The 14,838-nt window shown below is 59.8% G+C and overlaps 1 protein-coding gene across 1 annotated transcript in view; it reads left to right on the top strand.

Annotated features, from left to right (window-relative positions):
* CACNA2D2 (calcium voltage-gated channel auxiliary subunit alpha2delta 2) overlaps positions 1–14,838 on the top strand; it is a 119,304-nt gene that overhangs the window by 78,907 nt on the left and 25,559 nt on the right. Inside the window, exons 3-4 of the mRNA XM_027768603.1 lie at positions 4,248–4,307; positions 11,941–11,985. Coding sequence (XP_027624404.1) covers positions 4,248–4,307; positions 11,941–11,985 — 105 coding nt within the window. The remainder of the gene's footprint in view (positions 1–4,247; positions 4,308–11,940; positions 11,986–14,838) is intronic.

The following is a 14,838-nucleotide window of genomic DNA, read 5'->3' on the forward strand; positions in this document are numbered from 1 at the left end:
AGGGGCGAGGGTGACAGTGGTGGTGACAGGGCTGAGCTGGGCAGGAGCTGTTTTGCACCCTGCCGTCCTCTTCCCGGGGTCTAGACCCAGGCCCACCAAGGTTGGGGGTGGACTGGGAGCAGCTCCTAAGAGTCCATCCAATCCCCCTCTGCTGGGGGAAGGACAAAGGACCATAGGGGCCCCACCTGGCCAGGCATGGCTCCTCTCCTGGGACACCCACTGTCCCACACTGCTGGACTCCGGCATTAGGCAGGCCTGGGTCTGTGCCCCTTCAGCACATCCTCGCCAGGGCCTGGGCAGTGACACTAATGTTCGGAGCCTCAGTCGCCTGAGCTGTAAAGGGGGGAGGAGGACCACCTCGCAGGCGTCTTGCTAGGGGTGGGGATAGCCCAGTCCTTCACCTGCCGTTGGATTAACTACACCAGTTGCCAAAACCCTGGCCTGGAGGCCAGCAGGTGGCATGGTGGTTAAGGTGCTGGACTCCCACTAGGCCAACCGTTGTTCAAGTTCCAGACTTGGCCGCTTGAAAATGAAAATTGCATCAGGCAGGGCTGGCAGGTGGCGTGGTGGTTAAAGGCACTGGACTCCCACATGACCAACCACAGTTCAAATCCCCGACCCAGGGGCTTGCTTTCTCACTTTCACTTTCTCTTTCTTATTCTGGCCCTCTCTGGTCAAAGGAAGGAAGGAAAGAAGGGAAGAAGAAAGGAAGGAAGGGAGGAAGGGAAGGAGGGAAAAAAGTAAGTTAAATAGAATAATTCTTTAAAAAAAAAACAAAGACAATCACACTGGGCATGCGTGCATGTGTGCCTAAAATTCCAGGAGAAGAGATTGTGGCATGGCCATCCCCGCTGGGAGGGTGATTTCTCACTGTCCTTCTCACTGTCTCTCTCTGTCTCTCTCCATGACAAAAACCTTACACACACACACACACACACACACGAGGAAGAAAATAACTCTGGCCTAGGGTAGGTGCCAGGGTGGTATCAGGTGGCCTCCTGTCACTGTCACCTCCCTTGCACCCCCAGGAGTGTTCCCAGGGCATCTACCTGGAGCTGGGCCTTTGCTCCGGGCCTCCATCACTGCGTCTGCCTGGCGGGGCTCCCAGTGCCCCAGATCTCAGCTGCCTGCACCCCGCGGGCTCGGGGCCTTTTTATCCTAAGTCTCTCCTCTCCTCGTGGAAACAGGAGTAGCTACAACTAATTAAGACCAAAAAACCCTCGCTGCCCTCTCCTCTGAGCTGTGCAGAGCTAGCCCTGTTTGACGGACAGTTACTCCCCAGGCCTTTCTGGGCTACCTGCACTGGGGGGGGTGCTCCCAGGTGAGGGGGCGAAGGCTGAGAAGTTGGGGTCACCCCGCCTGGGGAAGGAGCAAGCCCTCTAGAGGATGGGGACACCCGAGGGCCCCAGCCCTCCCTTCCCAGCCCACAGGGGTCTCCCCTCCAGGTGTTGGCCTCCAGGGGCCCCCACCATGGTCCCCCATCCCTTATCTCAAGTCATTGTCTATGTCATCTCTGAGCAATTGAAAAATGTTCAACTTGGTGAAATTCAAAGGTGTGTGTGGAGGGGGCTGCCCCCGGGGAGCACTGTCCCCAGGCCAGCACACTCCCTGTCCTCTGCTCCCTGCCTGCTCCTGTAAGGACGGTTCCGGGAGCTGGGGAAATTGATTGTTGAGTGAAACTCTGGTAATTGCCTCTGAAGTACCCGCTGTTCGTGTGATGGGCTCGGATGTGAGCAGCCGCTCCAGCCGCGCCGCGCTCCCTCCCATGCCGTGGCAGTGATGGGGACTCACAGGCCAGGCCAGGCACCGCATGGGCAGCTGTCACCCCCCCCAGGACACAGTGACAAAAAGAGGTCCAGAGAGGTGGAACCCCACAGCAGGTTACACAGCTGGCTGAACTAGGGACGCCCTGACCTTGACTAGCAGACCCGTTGTGCGCCAGCTGCAAAACTGACAGCCACCGGACCCTGCCCCTCCAAGCCAGGGTCCAGGGAGAAAGCAGACACTGAAGAGGGCTCTCCGAGTGCCACGGTGGGGACAGTGGACTTGGTACGGGCCAGGGAGTGGTCAGGAGGGGGCTGCCCCAAGGGAAGGGAGAGGCTCTAAGAACCATAGCAAGAGCGAACAGAGGAAGCAGCGGGTGCAGGGTCTGGGAGCAGGAGAGTCCCAGGCTGCAGGCGGGGCCTGGGGACAGTCAGAGCCCAGCTCTGTCCCTGCCCTGCTGGATGCCCTGGCAGGGTCTCCCCTCACCTCAGGCCCCATTCTTCCTGCCCCGGGGTCATCAGGAGGACCTGGGAGAGGTGGGAGGGAAGTGCTAGGAGGCCCAGCCTTGGGGCTAGGTGAGCATGGTCCTATGGCCATCCCTGAGCAGGCCTGACTATCATGGGCTCTCCGGGTACAGGAGCTCAAAGCTCTGTATGCCCAGGTTGGGCCAGGTGGGGCTAAGCATGGAGATCCCTGCCTCAGGACATGCCCTGCCCCAGCGAGGGGAGGGCGAGCCTATGGACTGGGCAGGGCAGAAGTTTCCAGAGGAGGTGACACAGTCTGTTAGAACTGACCAGGCAGAAAGAACAGTTAGCAGAGGAAGGCCCTGATGTGGCAGGAGCCAAGGAGAACCCTTGGGACTGGCCACGCACGGTGGCTGCTGCCCATGGAGTGAGGGGCCAAGGACCTGCCCACCCTCCACGTGGTCTGGTTACTCTCTCCACTTGACAAGCTGAACAGCGAGGGCCGGAGGGGTGAAGCCCTGGCCAAAGAAGCTGGCCTTTGAAACCCGGCCAAGGCTCAGGGACACAGGGTCCAGGTGCTGGTCTCCTGGGGGCGGCCCCACTCCTCTCCTCCCATCCTCAGGCCTTACGGAGCCTGCCTGCTCCACCCCATCCAGCCGCCTCGGCCCTCCCTCCCACTCCACCAGGCCGGCCTGTTTAGCAGTTTCCACACGTCCAGTGCCCGGGGATGGACTGATTGATCTGTAACACCGAAAAAATAATAATGGTTTGATCGTTACCGAGGATTAAAAGTAATCCTTTCGCTGTGGCTATTGCGACTCCGTTATTCACGAGTCAGCGGGCTGACCCAGGCCTCGGAGCCCGCGGGACTCCGTGAGCTCACGGCGGGGGGCTGGGCCTCCCTCTCTGGGTCGCCTCGCCTTTGCTAGGCCTGGGCGCCGAGGAGACTGCGGTCCCTGTGTTCTTGAAGCCTCCATGTTCCAGGGTCAAAGCTGAGCCCTGAGAGGCACAAGGAGCTGACGCTCCCAGCCTGGGGTAGAGGTAGGGGCAGGAGGGGATGCATCCTTAGGGCCCAACCTGGAGACTTCCACTAAAGCCAGTTTGGTGTCTGCAGTCCCATCTGCCCTGTGGCTGTTCTGTGGCAAGGGACCCAGTCAGGTTCCCACGCTCTGCCCAAGCTCAGCCCCTGTGCAAGCTAGTGAGCTCGTGGTAAGGAAAGGGGGTGCAGTGATTGCCCAAGGCTCAGCCCCCGGGCCCCTCAGGGCTGCCAGCTGAGTGCAGAGTTCATACCTGGCACATCGTAACCCTCCGTTAGCATCGGTGACAGGCCTGTCATCCGCACCTGTCACACGAGCATCCTCGGCAGAAGGGCACTGCAGGCGAATGAGCTGGGGCTCCACCCCTCCTGAGGGCTGGGCTTGCAGGGGTATTTGTGGCCTAGGCCCAGAGGAGGCCTCAGAAGAGAAAGCGGGGACAAGAGTCAAAGGCAGGTGGGGCAGGGGTGGGGGGTCCTGTGGAGAACAGGTAGGGGGGCAGGCAGCAGCACGGGTCCCTGCAGCAGTCGGCGCCTGAGCTGGGCCGTGAGCAGGGTGGGCCTGAGTGATGTCGGGGTGGGATGCCAGAGGCAGTGGGAGTGGGCATATTCCAAAATAGCTGGCCTGGTCCCAGGAGGGTCACCCCAAGGAAGTGTCCAGGAGCTCAGGAGGGGTCAGGATTGGGGGCAAGATATGAGAGGCCCCATGGAGAGGACCTGTGACGCCCCAGCAGTATAAGGCTGGGTTGGGGGACAGAGACGGGGTCTTGTGGAGATGCCACTTGGGCCGCTGTGCAGGCTTCTCTCCCTGTGTGAGCTCAGCAAGCTGGGAGCCCCTGGCCCAGGGGTCACTGAGGGTCTGGGGGACACTGGCAAGGATGTCCTTGGGCCTGCTGTTCTCAGTGAGTGCTGGGGACGGAGAGAACTTTGGGACGGCGGGACGGGCAGCCTCCTCCTCTGACCGGCCTGCGCTCTCTGTCTTTCAGAGACTGGCCGATGCTGCGGAGAACTTCCAGAAAGCCCATCGCTGGCAGGACAACATCAAGGTGAGGACCACAGCCCCCGCCAGCACCTCTGGCCCGCCTGCCCCGCCAGGGCAGGTGTGAACGCGGAGAGGGGTAGTGCTCTGTGGAGGAGAGCCGGCAGCTGCTCAGGCTCCCCTCAGTGCCGGTGTACAGAACAGGAGTGGCCCGTGGGACAGCGGGCAGGTGGCTCCAACGTGGCCTTCCCCACAGAGGTGCCCAGATGCTTGGAGAGCGTGTGGGCCAAGGTGCTTGACCTCTGGACTTGTCAGAGATTAATACAGGGACCTGGAAGAGACGCTGTGGCCTTTCCCGACTTCCCTGAGCAAGTAGTGTCCTCCCAGGAGGCCCTCAGGCTGGGCTCAGGGGCCAGGCTGCTATGCTCACAGTGAGAGCGGACTCCCAGGGAAGGGTGCCTGCAGCCAGACGGGAGGCCCAGGGTTTGGGGGAGGCAAGGGCCGCTCTCCCCGTTCTTGCACCGTTGAATTTTGCTTGGGGCTGGATAAACCTGCCGCTTCCTATCAGGCCAGCCTGGGGACACCCTGGTGCCCAGGATGATGGGAGCCTCAGGGATCAGGCCAGTTGGCAGGACTCCTTGCATCCTCCACACCTGCCTGGATGTCTGGGCCATGCCTCTTGGGGGGATCTCACTACAGAACATGGTGGGGGATGGGGTGAGGGTGGACCCAAGAACTGCCTCCCCACCCCACCCCTGCCCCGGGGACCCAGGAACCAGTAAGGAGGTGGGACAGGGTGGGCCTTTGCCTCACTCCAGCTGAGGCCTGGCTCCTCCAGGAAGCAGGCAGGGTGGTAAGCCCACCCCCCTGATGAGGACCCTGAGGCACAGAGTGGGTCGACCTGCCCACGTTTCCTGTTGGTGGCAGATTCATGTCCCGGCTATCAGGTGTCAGGAGCTTCGTGCTTGTGATCCTGGCCCCCGAAACTGCTCCACACCCCACCCTCGCCTGCCCCCGAACCTGCCACACGCTGTGGCATTCTCTCTCTGGCTGGTGGGTGCTGCCCTGGGGAGGTCAGTGGGGCAGCAGTGACGGGTGACTTTTTCTCCAGTTGACAGCAGGCACGCGCTCTGGCCGGAGGGAAACATCCCCTGGGGGTCTGGGGCACACACGCATGCCCAGTGTGTTTTCCAATCCTCCAGGGCTAGGATTCCAACTTCGGTCAGGGTCTGGCTCCCTAACCATTAGGCGACAAGGCTGGCTGGCATGATTATTCTGATTTTTTAAAGAAGTTTTTGCCATAGGGTGCATGTACTCACTAGAGAGAAAGTGAGGAATCGCTCCCCGGGGGGACGGCTATGCTGCAATCCCGTCTCTATTCTCCTCTCGGGATTTTGGGCGTGCACACATGTGCGCATGCACACACACACACACACACACACACACACACACACAGCATGATTTTCAACCCACCAGGTCTAGGACTTGAACTGTGGTTGGCCACATGGGAGTCCAGTGACATAACTGCTACGCCACCTACTGGCCCCTGACATGGTATTTTTAAAGGCGAACAAATAAATGAGCTAGTGACTCCCTGAGCCAGCCCCCTCCCCAGGAGCTTGGGGACCGACCCCTCTTCTTCTCCCCATGGCCTGTCTGTCCCTCTGTATCCTAAGGAGGGTGCTGCAGCCACCCCTCCTTCCCGCTGCAGGGTCACCCCTCTTCCCTGGAAGCTTTGCTGCTCCGCAGCCGCCAAGCTCAGGCATTAGTGCTAATGGTGGGCCTATTAGCCTGCAGCGCCAGCTCAGCCTAGGCTGCCAGGGAGCACTGGCGGCAGTCACCGCGGGCGGGGACCATCCATGCCGGGGGGGTGCAGGGACTTGAAGCTGGGGAAGGGAGGGTGTTTTGCTCCATGCAGGCCTGCCACCCACCCCTGAAATGTCCTTCTCAGCGACCTTCAGGAGGTGACAGAGAACCAGCTCTCAGAGAGGCACCCGGCCTGTGCCTCAATCCCAGCCTCAAACTTGGCCTTGAACCCAGCTGGGCCTTCTCCTGGGGGTGCCCTTTCCCACCTCCAAAGGGTGAGGCCCATCTCTCCAGATAGCTACCTAGGACTCCCCTTTCTTTTCTCTCTCTTTTTTTAATTTAGAGAATTTTTTTTATTTTTGGAGAGGTTTTTGCTATAGGGCACGTGCACTTGCCAGAAAGACAGAGACAGAGAGAGAGAAAGCAAGAAATCACCCCCCGGGGGGAATGACCACACCATAATCCCTTCTCCTCCACTCTCCTCTCAGGATCTTGGGCACACACGCATATGCGCCCAGCATGAGTTTAAGCCACCAGGTCCAGGATTTGAACTGTGGTTGACTACATGGGGGTCCAGTGACGTAGCCATTACACCATCTGCAGGTCCCTAGAGATTTATTTTTTAACCATAGGGCATGTGTGCCCACCAGAGAGACAGAGAGAGAGAAAGTGAGAAATCACCCCACAGGGAATGGCCACACCACAATCCCTTCTCCTCCATTCTCCTCTTGGGATTTTGGCATGTACACAGACGTGCCGGTGTGAATTTCAAGCCATCAGGTCTAGGACTCGGAACACGGTCAGCCACGTGGGAGTCCAGTGCCTTAACCACCACGCCACCTTGTGACCCCTGCCTAGGATAACCCTTGCTGGCTCCAACCCTAGGGTCGGCCCCCCTGCCGCAGGCCCACCTGTGGTGCCTTTGTCACAGAAGATTCTAGCGTGAGCTGCCTCAGGCCAGTGTCCCCGTGCTCATCTGCCCTACTCAGGGCCGCTGTAGGTGCGGCCCAGCTGTCCACCACCTGTCCTATGCCCAGCCAGGTGCCCTGCTGTCTCCCGGTCTCTGAGATGGGGGAATGGCCCCCACAGCTCCGGACACAGAGAAGACACTTGATCGTGGGGGGCAGGCTGGAATCCAGGGCAAGCTGGTTGGGTGTGGCCTCCTGTGTCGTGTCGCCAGCTCACAGCAGGTCTGCGTATAGCCGTCGGAGGAGTGGACATTGTACACCCATGTACACAGTCCCTGCCGTCACCAGTCCAGGGACTTGGGGATCCCGGGGTCTACAGAGTCAGAGCTGGGTCAAAGGTGCAATGCCTGGACATAAAACCGTCCTATCCCCTCCGCTCCAGGCCATGGCCCCTCACACTTGGCCATGGCGGGGCAGGGAGTCCATAGCCACAGCCCTCGGCAGCCCAGACCTGTGGGCACTGGCAGGCGGCACCTCCGCCGATGGGCAGCAGGTGCTCTAGTGCCCGTAACACTTAGGGTAGATGAAGATGGGCCTCCTGCTGGCCCGTGCCCACGCCAGCACCACACAATGCCCGTATCATGTGCCACCTGAACCGCCACCAGGGGGAGCTGGGCCAGGGCGGGGGGAGTGGGGCAGAGGCCACGGCATCCGGGCCTTGGTGCCAACACCAAGCTACAGCAGATGAAGCCCGCCCCGGGAGTGGAGGAGAGAGCCTACCCTGGGGAGTTGGATGGCAAAGACAGCCCTGTCCTAGAAAGCCTGGTGTGGCGGTGGGGAGGGGCATCGTCCCTGGGCAAGCTGGAGGCAGGGTCGTGACGGCTGGATCTGGCTAGAAGAGCCGGCTGTGCAGGACAGGTGACCTCTCTGGCCTGAGAGCCTGACCCAGCCACAGGGCCCTCTGCCTCCTCTCTGCCAAGCCTGCAACAGACGGCCCTCTCAGAAAACAGTCCTCTTGGCTGAGTGAGCTGGCAGTGGGCCAGGGCAGGAAAGCCAGGCGTCCTCACTGGTATGGCTGGGCGGCTGGCCTGGGCCCTGCACAGGGAGCTGGGGGCAGGCAGCGCCGAGTCTGGCCAGGCCTTGGCAGCTGCATCCCAGGGTGCCGTTCCCGTGCCCACCCTGTGCTCCTGTCCACACCTGTCCAGCTGCCAGCACTCCCATGCCCTCTCTGGGGCTGGGCTCCTGCTAAGGAGAGTGTGTGTCATCAATGTCCGGGGCCCCATCCACTCTCACCTACGTGGGGGGCATGTGAGCAAGCCCAGAGGAGACTCCCCCCACACTGCCCAGTTGGGGCAAAATAGCCCCTCGTATCAGGTAACCTCAGACCTTAAAGATGCCCATTTCACCCCAACCAACGGGATCTTTTTTCCCCCCTGCTATAGGGCACATGTTCTTGCCAGAGACAGAGACAGAGAGGGAGGGAAAGTGAAAAAGCACCCCAATGATGGGCACACACGCACACATGCCCAGTGTGTTTCAAGCCACTGGAACTTGAACCATGCAGTCAGTGCTGTGGGATTCACTCTGCCACCTGGCTGGCTCCCAAAGGGGTCTTTTCCGTACTCAGCCCCTTCTGCAGGCTGTGGAGCTGGCCCTACCCCTGGGAGGCCGGGCTTTCTGTCCTGCACCCTCAGGGGAGGCGCCATCATCCTGGTTTTACAAGTGGAGAAATCGAGACTCAGAGGCGAAGCCTCACGGAGGCTGTGTGGCTTATCCGGGCAGGGTGGGGGTGGCCCCTGGGAGTCATGAGAACACAGGGACAGGCAGCATTAGCAGCTCAGCCTGCCTTCACTTCCTGCTCAGGATCCCAGAGCTCACGTGTGATCGGGTCAGAACTGGAACTCAGGACCACGTGCCGAGGCCCCTCGCCCAACTGCTAGACTGTACTGCCCGCTTTTGCTTAACGCAGGAGGTGGGGACACTTGGGCACTGTGCTGGTCAAAGCAGACACCAAGGCCTTCCCGCAGACCTCCTGCCCACGCCCGGCTCCACATCACATCAGGTAGTCGCAGCTGTTTGCAGTGGACTTTGACGCATGTGACCATGCCTGCCATGCCCACACTCCGCTCCACAAGGCAGGGGCAGGGCCTGGCCCTCCTCAAGACAGGAGAGGGGGAGGAGTCCAACCCTGGGGGCAGGGGGGCATGCAGACTCCTGAGCCCCACCTGAGGCCTGCAGGGGGATGGGTGCCCCATATGACGTGCCCCTCTGTGTCCCTGATGCCACCCACATCTGGTGTTCCACCGAGACCTTGAGACAGGAGGCCCCGCAGAGAAATGGAGCTAGTGGAGCAGTGGGGAGGTGGCCCGAGCGATGCCAAGGGCATCCCAGGGATGATCCAGGTGCAGACCAGCTCCCCACCCACCTACGAGGGGAGCCCATGCCCTTCCCTGTCCTTGCAGAAGGTTTGCCTCCGAAGTTGGCTAGTGAAGCCCAGGTTATAATCTGCAGTCCTCCCACTGCGCCCGCCTGTTTTCATTACGGGGGGAAAGAGCATCAGAGCCGTGTTTATAACCCCCTTTAGATAACAAATCACATTTTCTTTTCGCCAGCGAGTGTGTTGAATTGATATTTTTTTCCCCTTGGTTTAATGGGTTTGTGTGTTCAGGAATGATCTTCATCAACTGAAACTCCTTATTGTGTTTGATGTAATGTCAGCTTTCATTATGCGCTTTGGTCGGAGCCGGCTCAGGGAAAGGCCAGGCACCCCAGATCCTGGGCTCCTGCCCCAGAGCCCACTCTGGGTCCCCCCCACAGGCTGCAGTGTTCCCAGACTGTTGGGTGGGGGCAGGCCTAGGTGTGGTTGGGGGTGAGTGGGGGCCATTTCAGGGCCAGGACATGAACTCATCCTTGTCCCTGCGCTAGTGTGGGCAGTGGGATGGAATCAGGGCTACCCCAAGGAAGTGCCAGACACAGCCAAGGCTGGGGTGTGACCTTCCTCAGGAGGCCGAGGTCTATCCAAGCGTGGTGCTGGGAATGCCGTCAACCAACGCTCCAGGAGGGAGATAGCCGGACAGTTTCCCAAAACAGTCCCCAGTACCAGCTGCCTCAAAGCTGCAGACTGGGCCCCTGGGCAGTCACCAAGGTCAAGCCCTCCCTGGAGACATGAGTACCTTTGGCTCAGAAGGGGAATGTTCAGTCCTGGGGTCACACAGCAAGTGGGGCCCCATCGGGCCTTGGGCAGTGGGACGAAGGTGCCCTGCCCCCTTGTAGAGGGAGTGCCAGCTCTTTGCTTGTGGCTTTACGGCCCACAGGAGCAGACAGGCTCATCACTCCCATGTGCCAACCACAGAGAAGCCCCACACCAGAGGGAATACCCGCCCCGCTGCAAGGTTTTTGCTGTACAAAATGGAGCTGGGTGGGCACGCGCGTGCCCGTGACCCACGGCTGGGCAGGCACGTGCATGTCCGTGATCCGGGGCTGGGCAGGCACGCCCGTGCCCGTGATCTGGGGCTGAGCAGGCACACCCGTGCCTGTGATCTGGGGCTGAGCAGGCACACCCGTGCCCGTGATCTGGGGCTGGACAGGCACACCCGTGCCCGTGACCTGGGCTGAGCAGGCACGCATGTGCCCGTGATCCAGAGCTGGGCAGGGACGTGAATGCCCGTGACCATCCCCCCTGGCGGGTGATTTCTCGCTTTCTGTCTCTCTGTCTCTCTCTGTCTGTCTGGCGAGTGCACGAGCCCTATAGCGAAAACCTCTCAAAAAAAAAAAGAAGATCCACCGCCCATTGGGGGTTCTCTCTCTCATTCATGCGAAAAAGAAAGAAATTTTTAAAAATGGGGGGGCCAGCAGGTGACGTGGTGGTTAAGTGCACTGGACGCCCACGTGGCTGACCGCAGTTCGAGCCTCAGACCTGGCGGCTGGCTTTCTCTCTGTCTCTCTCTCTCTCACTCTCACAGTCTCTCTCTGGTCAAATTAAAATAAGTAAAGTTAAATAAAAACTGGCCCATGGTGCAGCAATTAAGTGCTTTGCAGAGAGAGCCTCAGACCACATGCCTACCCGTGGTTCGAATCCTGGCCCCAGCAGCTTGCAGAATATGCCAGGCTCACGTGTTCATGCCCAGGATCCTGAAGGATGGAGAAATGGAGGAGCAAAGGAGTGTGGCGTGACCAGGTTTCTCACTCTCCCTCCTCTCTCTCGTGTGTGCACACGCACCCTCTGACATAAAAACAAAAGGGCTGAGGAGCACCTGGGAAGGTGTCTCAGACAGTAGCCCTGCCCCAAGTCCTGGCCCAAGAGCCCGTGGACAGGGGGTGGCCCCTGCTGAGCAGGTGCCACTTGCTGACACCAGGCTCACCTTCTGGCCGCCTCTGTCAACTGAGCTCGGTTCTGATTAAAGATCATTAAACATGAAATTAGCCCGTTTGTGTTACGGGTCCCCAGGGCGGCCGGTGATTATGACGTGCAGATGGCCAAGAACCCAGGCGTCGGGCAGGCCAGGCCAGGCAGGCGGGGCGGCGCAGCTCGGCCGCAGACCGGGAGACAGGCACGCGGCCGGGCTTTGTTTTCTCCAGCTCCTGTTGTGTAAACCCCCTTGCATTTCACAACAAATCACAGATAATTAATAAGTACATGCCCGTAATGAGCAGGCTTTTTAATAGAAGAAATTGGAAGATGCGGCATCGAGTCATTATTTCCCTCTTGCCCAGACTTGGCTCTATTTTTCCATCTTCCTCGCTCCCCCCAGCCCCCACCGCTCCAGCGTCTCCGCAGACAGGCTGCTTCCCAGCAGGGCTGCAATGCCAGGGCCCGGGCCCCTGAGTCAGTGCTGCCTGCGGGATGTCATATCCTCCAGGAGGCTGTGAGGGCCCCAGCTCCGGCCTCCCGGGGGTGGTCCTGGGTGAGTGGGGAGGGTATGGCCTCTTCTCCAGAGGAGTCGAGGGGGCTGTGGGAGCCCAAGTGAGCCTTTCTCTCCCTGCCAGGAGGAAGACATCGCGTACTATGACGCCAAGGCTGACGCAGAGCTGGTGAGTGTCCCCCTGTGCAGGGCGGCGGGGCAGAGGGGGAGTGGCCCGTGCCATAGCGCTTCCCTGGGCCTCAGTGGCCTCAGGTGTAAAATGGGCTTCAGACCCGAACCTGGGCATTCTGAGCTCAGCCTGCAGTCACGGTGACAACGGCCTCGCGGTCCGTCCCCTGCAGTTCTCCAGACAGCTGAACCCCTCCAGAGCTGTGTCTCTTTGGCCACTAGTGGGCTGGGTTTCGCTGAGGTGTGGGGCCGGTACACTCCCTCCCCAGGCAGGGTGGTGAGGTACAGACCTCCCCGAGCTGGGTGTTCAGGTCCCAGCATCTAGAGGGACTCTCTGAGTGCCGTGAGAGTGGGGGTGAAGGAGCAGCTGGGAGGACTTCCTGGAGGTGGAGAGCGCAGGGCAGGACACAATGATGTCCAGGAGCTTTTCCAGGGCAGAGCAGGCACCCTTCCCACAGCCGAGCATCCCACAGCCTGGCCCCCCTCCTGCCCTCAGGCCTGAGTTCAGTCAGTCCACTCCAGCTGCAGAGGCAGCCGGGTTCTCGTGCCCGTCCTACATGGCAGGTTCAGCTTAGCTGGGGTCACCCCTTTGGAAGTGGTGACACAGGGCTGACCAGAGAACCCAGAGCCACACTACCCTCTCCTCCATGTCACTAGCAGCTCAAGTCTGCTTGGGCTTCCCTGTGAGGCAGTGAGGTCCCTGTCACCAGAGGACTCACGTGAAAGATGTCCAACCACTCGGTGGGGCTGTGGCTGCAGAGAGGATGATTGTGTCTGAGAGGAGGGCAGAGTAGACCGTATTTGGTGAATCCGTCAAGACCCAAGCCCCTCTGGGCCAGCCAGTGGCGCGGTAGGTAAGGAGGCTGGATCTCACGTGGCTTGAAAAACACACTGGGCGCATGTGTGTGTGCCCAACATCCTGAGGGGAGACTGGAGGAGAAGCGATTCTGGCATGGCCGTCCCTCTTTGTGGCGGGGGGGGGGCTCCTCACTTTCCCTCTCTCACTTTCTCTCTGTTACTCTCCAGTGGGTACTCCATAGCAATTTTTTTTTAATTAAAGAAAAAAGACTCAAGCCCCTCTGCCTGACTTCAAGGCGAAGAGAGTTGGACCCAACCTCCCCTCCAAACAGATTTGTCACAGTGGCACAGTCTCTGAGGGTCCCCCCGTGTGGACTGGTGCAGGGGCCCCAAGACTCAGCCATCCTGTCCATGCCTACGGGCCTTGGGGTTTCCCGGGGCACAGAGGGGGTTCCCCGCCACACCCGGAGGTGGGAGAGCCGGGAAGGATCTCTACACAGACAGGGTCTGCAGGGCCGAGCTGGCTGAGGGCAGAGGGCCGGAGCAGGAGTGGGGCGGGCTCGAGCAGGTGTGCTTCCCCGTGCCTGAGCTCCGTGGCTCCCGGAGAAGTTGCTAAAATTAAAGCTGGAATCTGAAATTCAAATGAAGAGCGAACCTTTAATTAGACCCTGAATCTAATTCCTTACCCCCCTCCATAGCGGGCTGTAATTTTAGCAATCAGTGCATTAAATATAAACCAGAAGACTGCGTTCGCCCAGTGTACAAAGTGCCGGGCTTGGAGCGGCACGGAAGGACCTGCTCCTTGGCCAGCCTGGTGCCGTCTCCCGCTGAGACACTGAACTGCTCCCGGCAGCCCCCAGCCTATCTGGTACACCAGGACCCCAACCTGGGTTCTAAGTCACTGACTCCCTGCCCCAGTCCATTGGACATTTGCTTGGACATATGGGGGTGCTGGGGTGCCCCATCAGGCAGATTCACTCCAGGGCTGGGCTGGGCTAGGGTTAGTGAGACCCAAATGCCTAGCCTGGCCCTGGTATGAACTGCAGCAGGACTGCATTTGCGACTCCCCTGCTTTTTGTGTTGTTTTGTTTTGTTAATCTTTGCCAGAGGTACAGTTAGAGATCTTTCTAGACCATTTACTTTTAAATTACCAGCCAGAAGGTGGGGGTGGGGGAAAGAGAAGGAAAGGAAAAGTTCGCCAGCTGATAGCTTATCAGAACAGAATCCAAATGTCACATTAGTTGGGAAAGTTGGGAGATTGAATTTTCCAGCGCCCTTCATCTGCCGCTGACATTTCGGGGGCTTTCTTCTCCCGCGCCTCCCCCTCCTCTGAGCCGAACGTGAGAGGCCCATGCCTCACCAGTGCCTGGCTCCCCGCTTGCTCTGATGCCCGGCTGCAGCCCACCTGGGCTTTACCCAGCCACCCCCGGGGCTTCTGAGGGTCCTCAGAGGGGAGCCACGCGGGCTGAGGGGCAGTGGGAGGGCAGCGGACAGCTTGGGTCTTGCTGTACAAAATCCACCCTAGAAGTATTGAAAAGGGTGTCCGCGGGACCAGCACACAGCATGATGGTTACGCCGCTGGACTCCCACAAGGTCAACCGTGGTTCAAGTCCTGGATTGGGCGGCTTTAAACTCACACCTGGCGCATGTCTGTGCATGCCCAAAATCCCAAGAGGAGAAGAGGAGAAGGGATTGTGGCGTGCCCGTGCCCTCTAGGGAGGTGATTTCTTGCTTTCTGTCTCTGTCTCTCCAGCAAGCTCACGTGCCCTATAGCAAAAAGTCTCTCTAAAAAAAAAAAGAAAGGAAGGAAGGAAGGAAGGAAGGAAGGAAAGATGGATGTTTGCCACAGGCCTGGAGCCATGCCCCCGGGTGTGAGAGCACGTGTGGCTGGGTGGGCACGCAAGGTGGCCCTTTCCCCAGACAAGGCACGGCCTGGCAGACACCTACAGGCAGGACAAGGGCGGGGTGCCCGGGACACAATGGCCAGCAGGGTTCAGCTGCTGTGCCCACCCCACACGAGGGCAAGAAGCCCCCCAGCTCTGCTCTTCCCCTGCCC

This window comes from Tupaia chinensis, unplaced genomic scaffold (genome assembly GCF_000334495.1).
Source record: "Tupaia chinensis unplaced genomic scaffold, TupChi_1.0 Scaffold147003_1, whole genome shotgun sequence".
Classification (NCBI taxonomy): domain Eukaryota; kingdom Metazoa; phylum Chordata; class Mammalia; order Scandentia; family Tupaiidae; genus Tupaia; species Tupaia belangeri.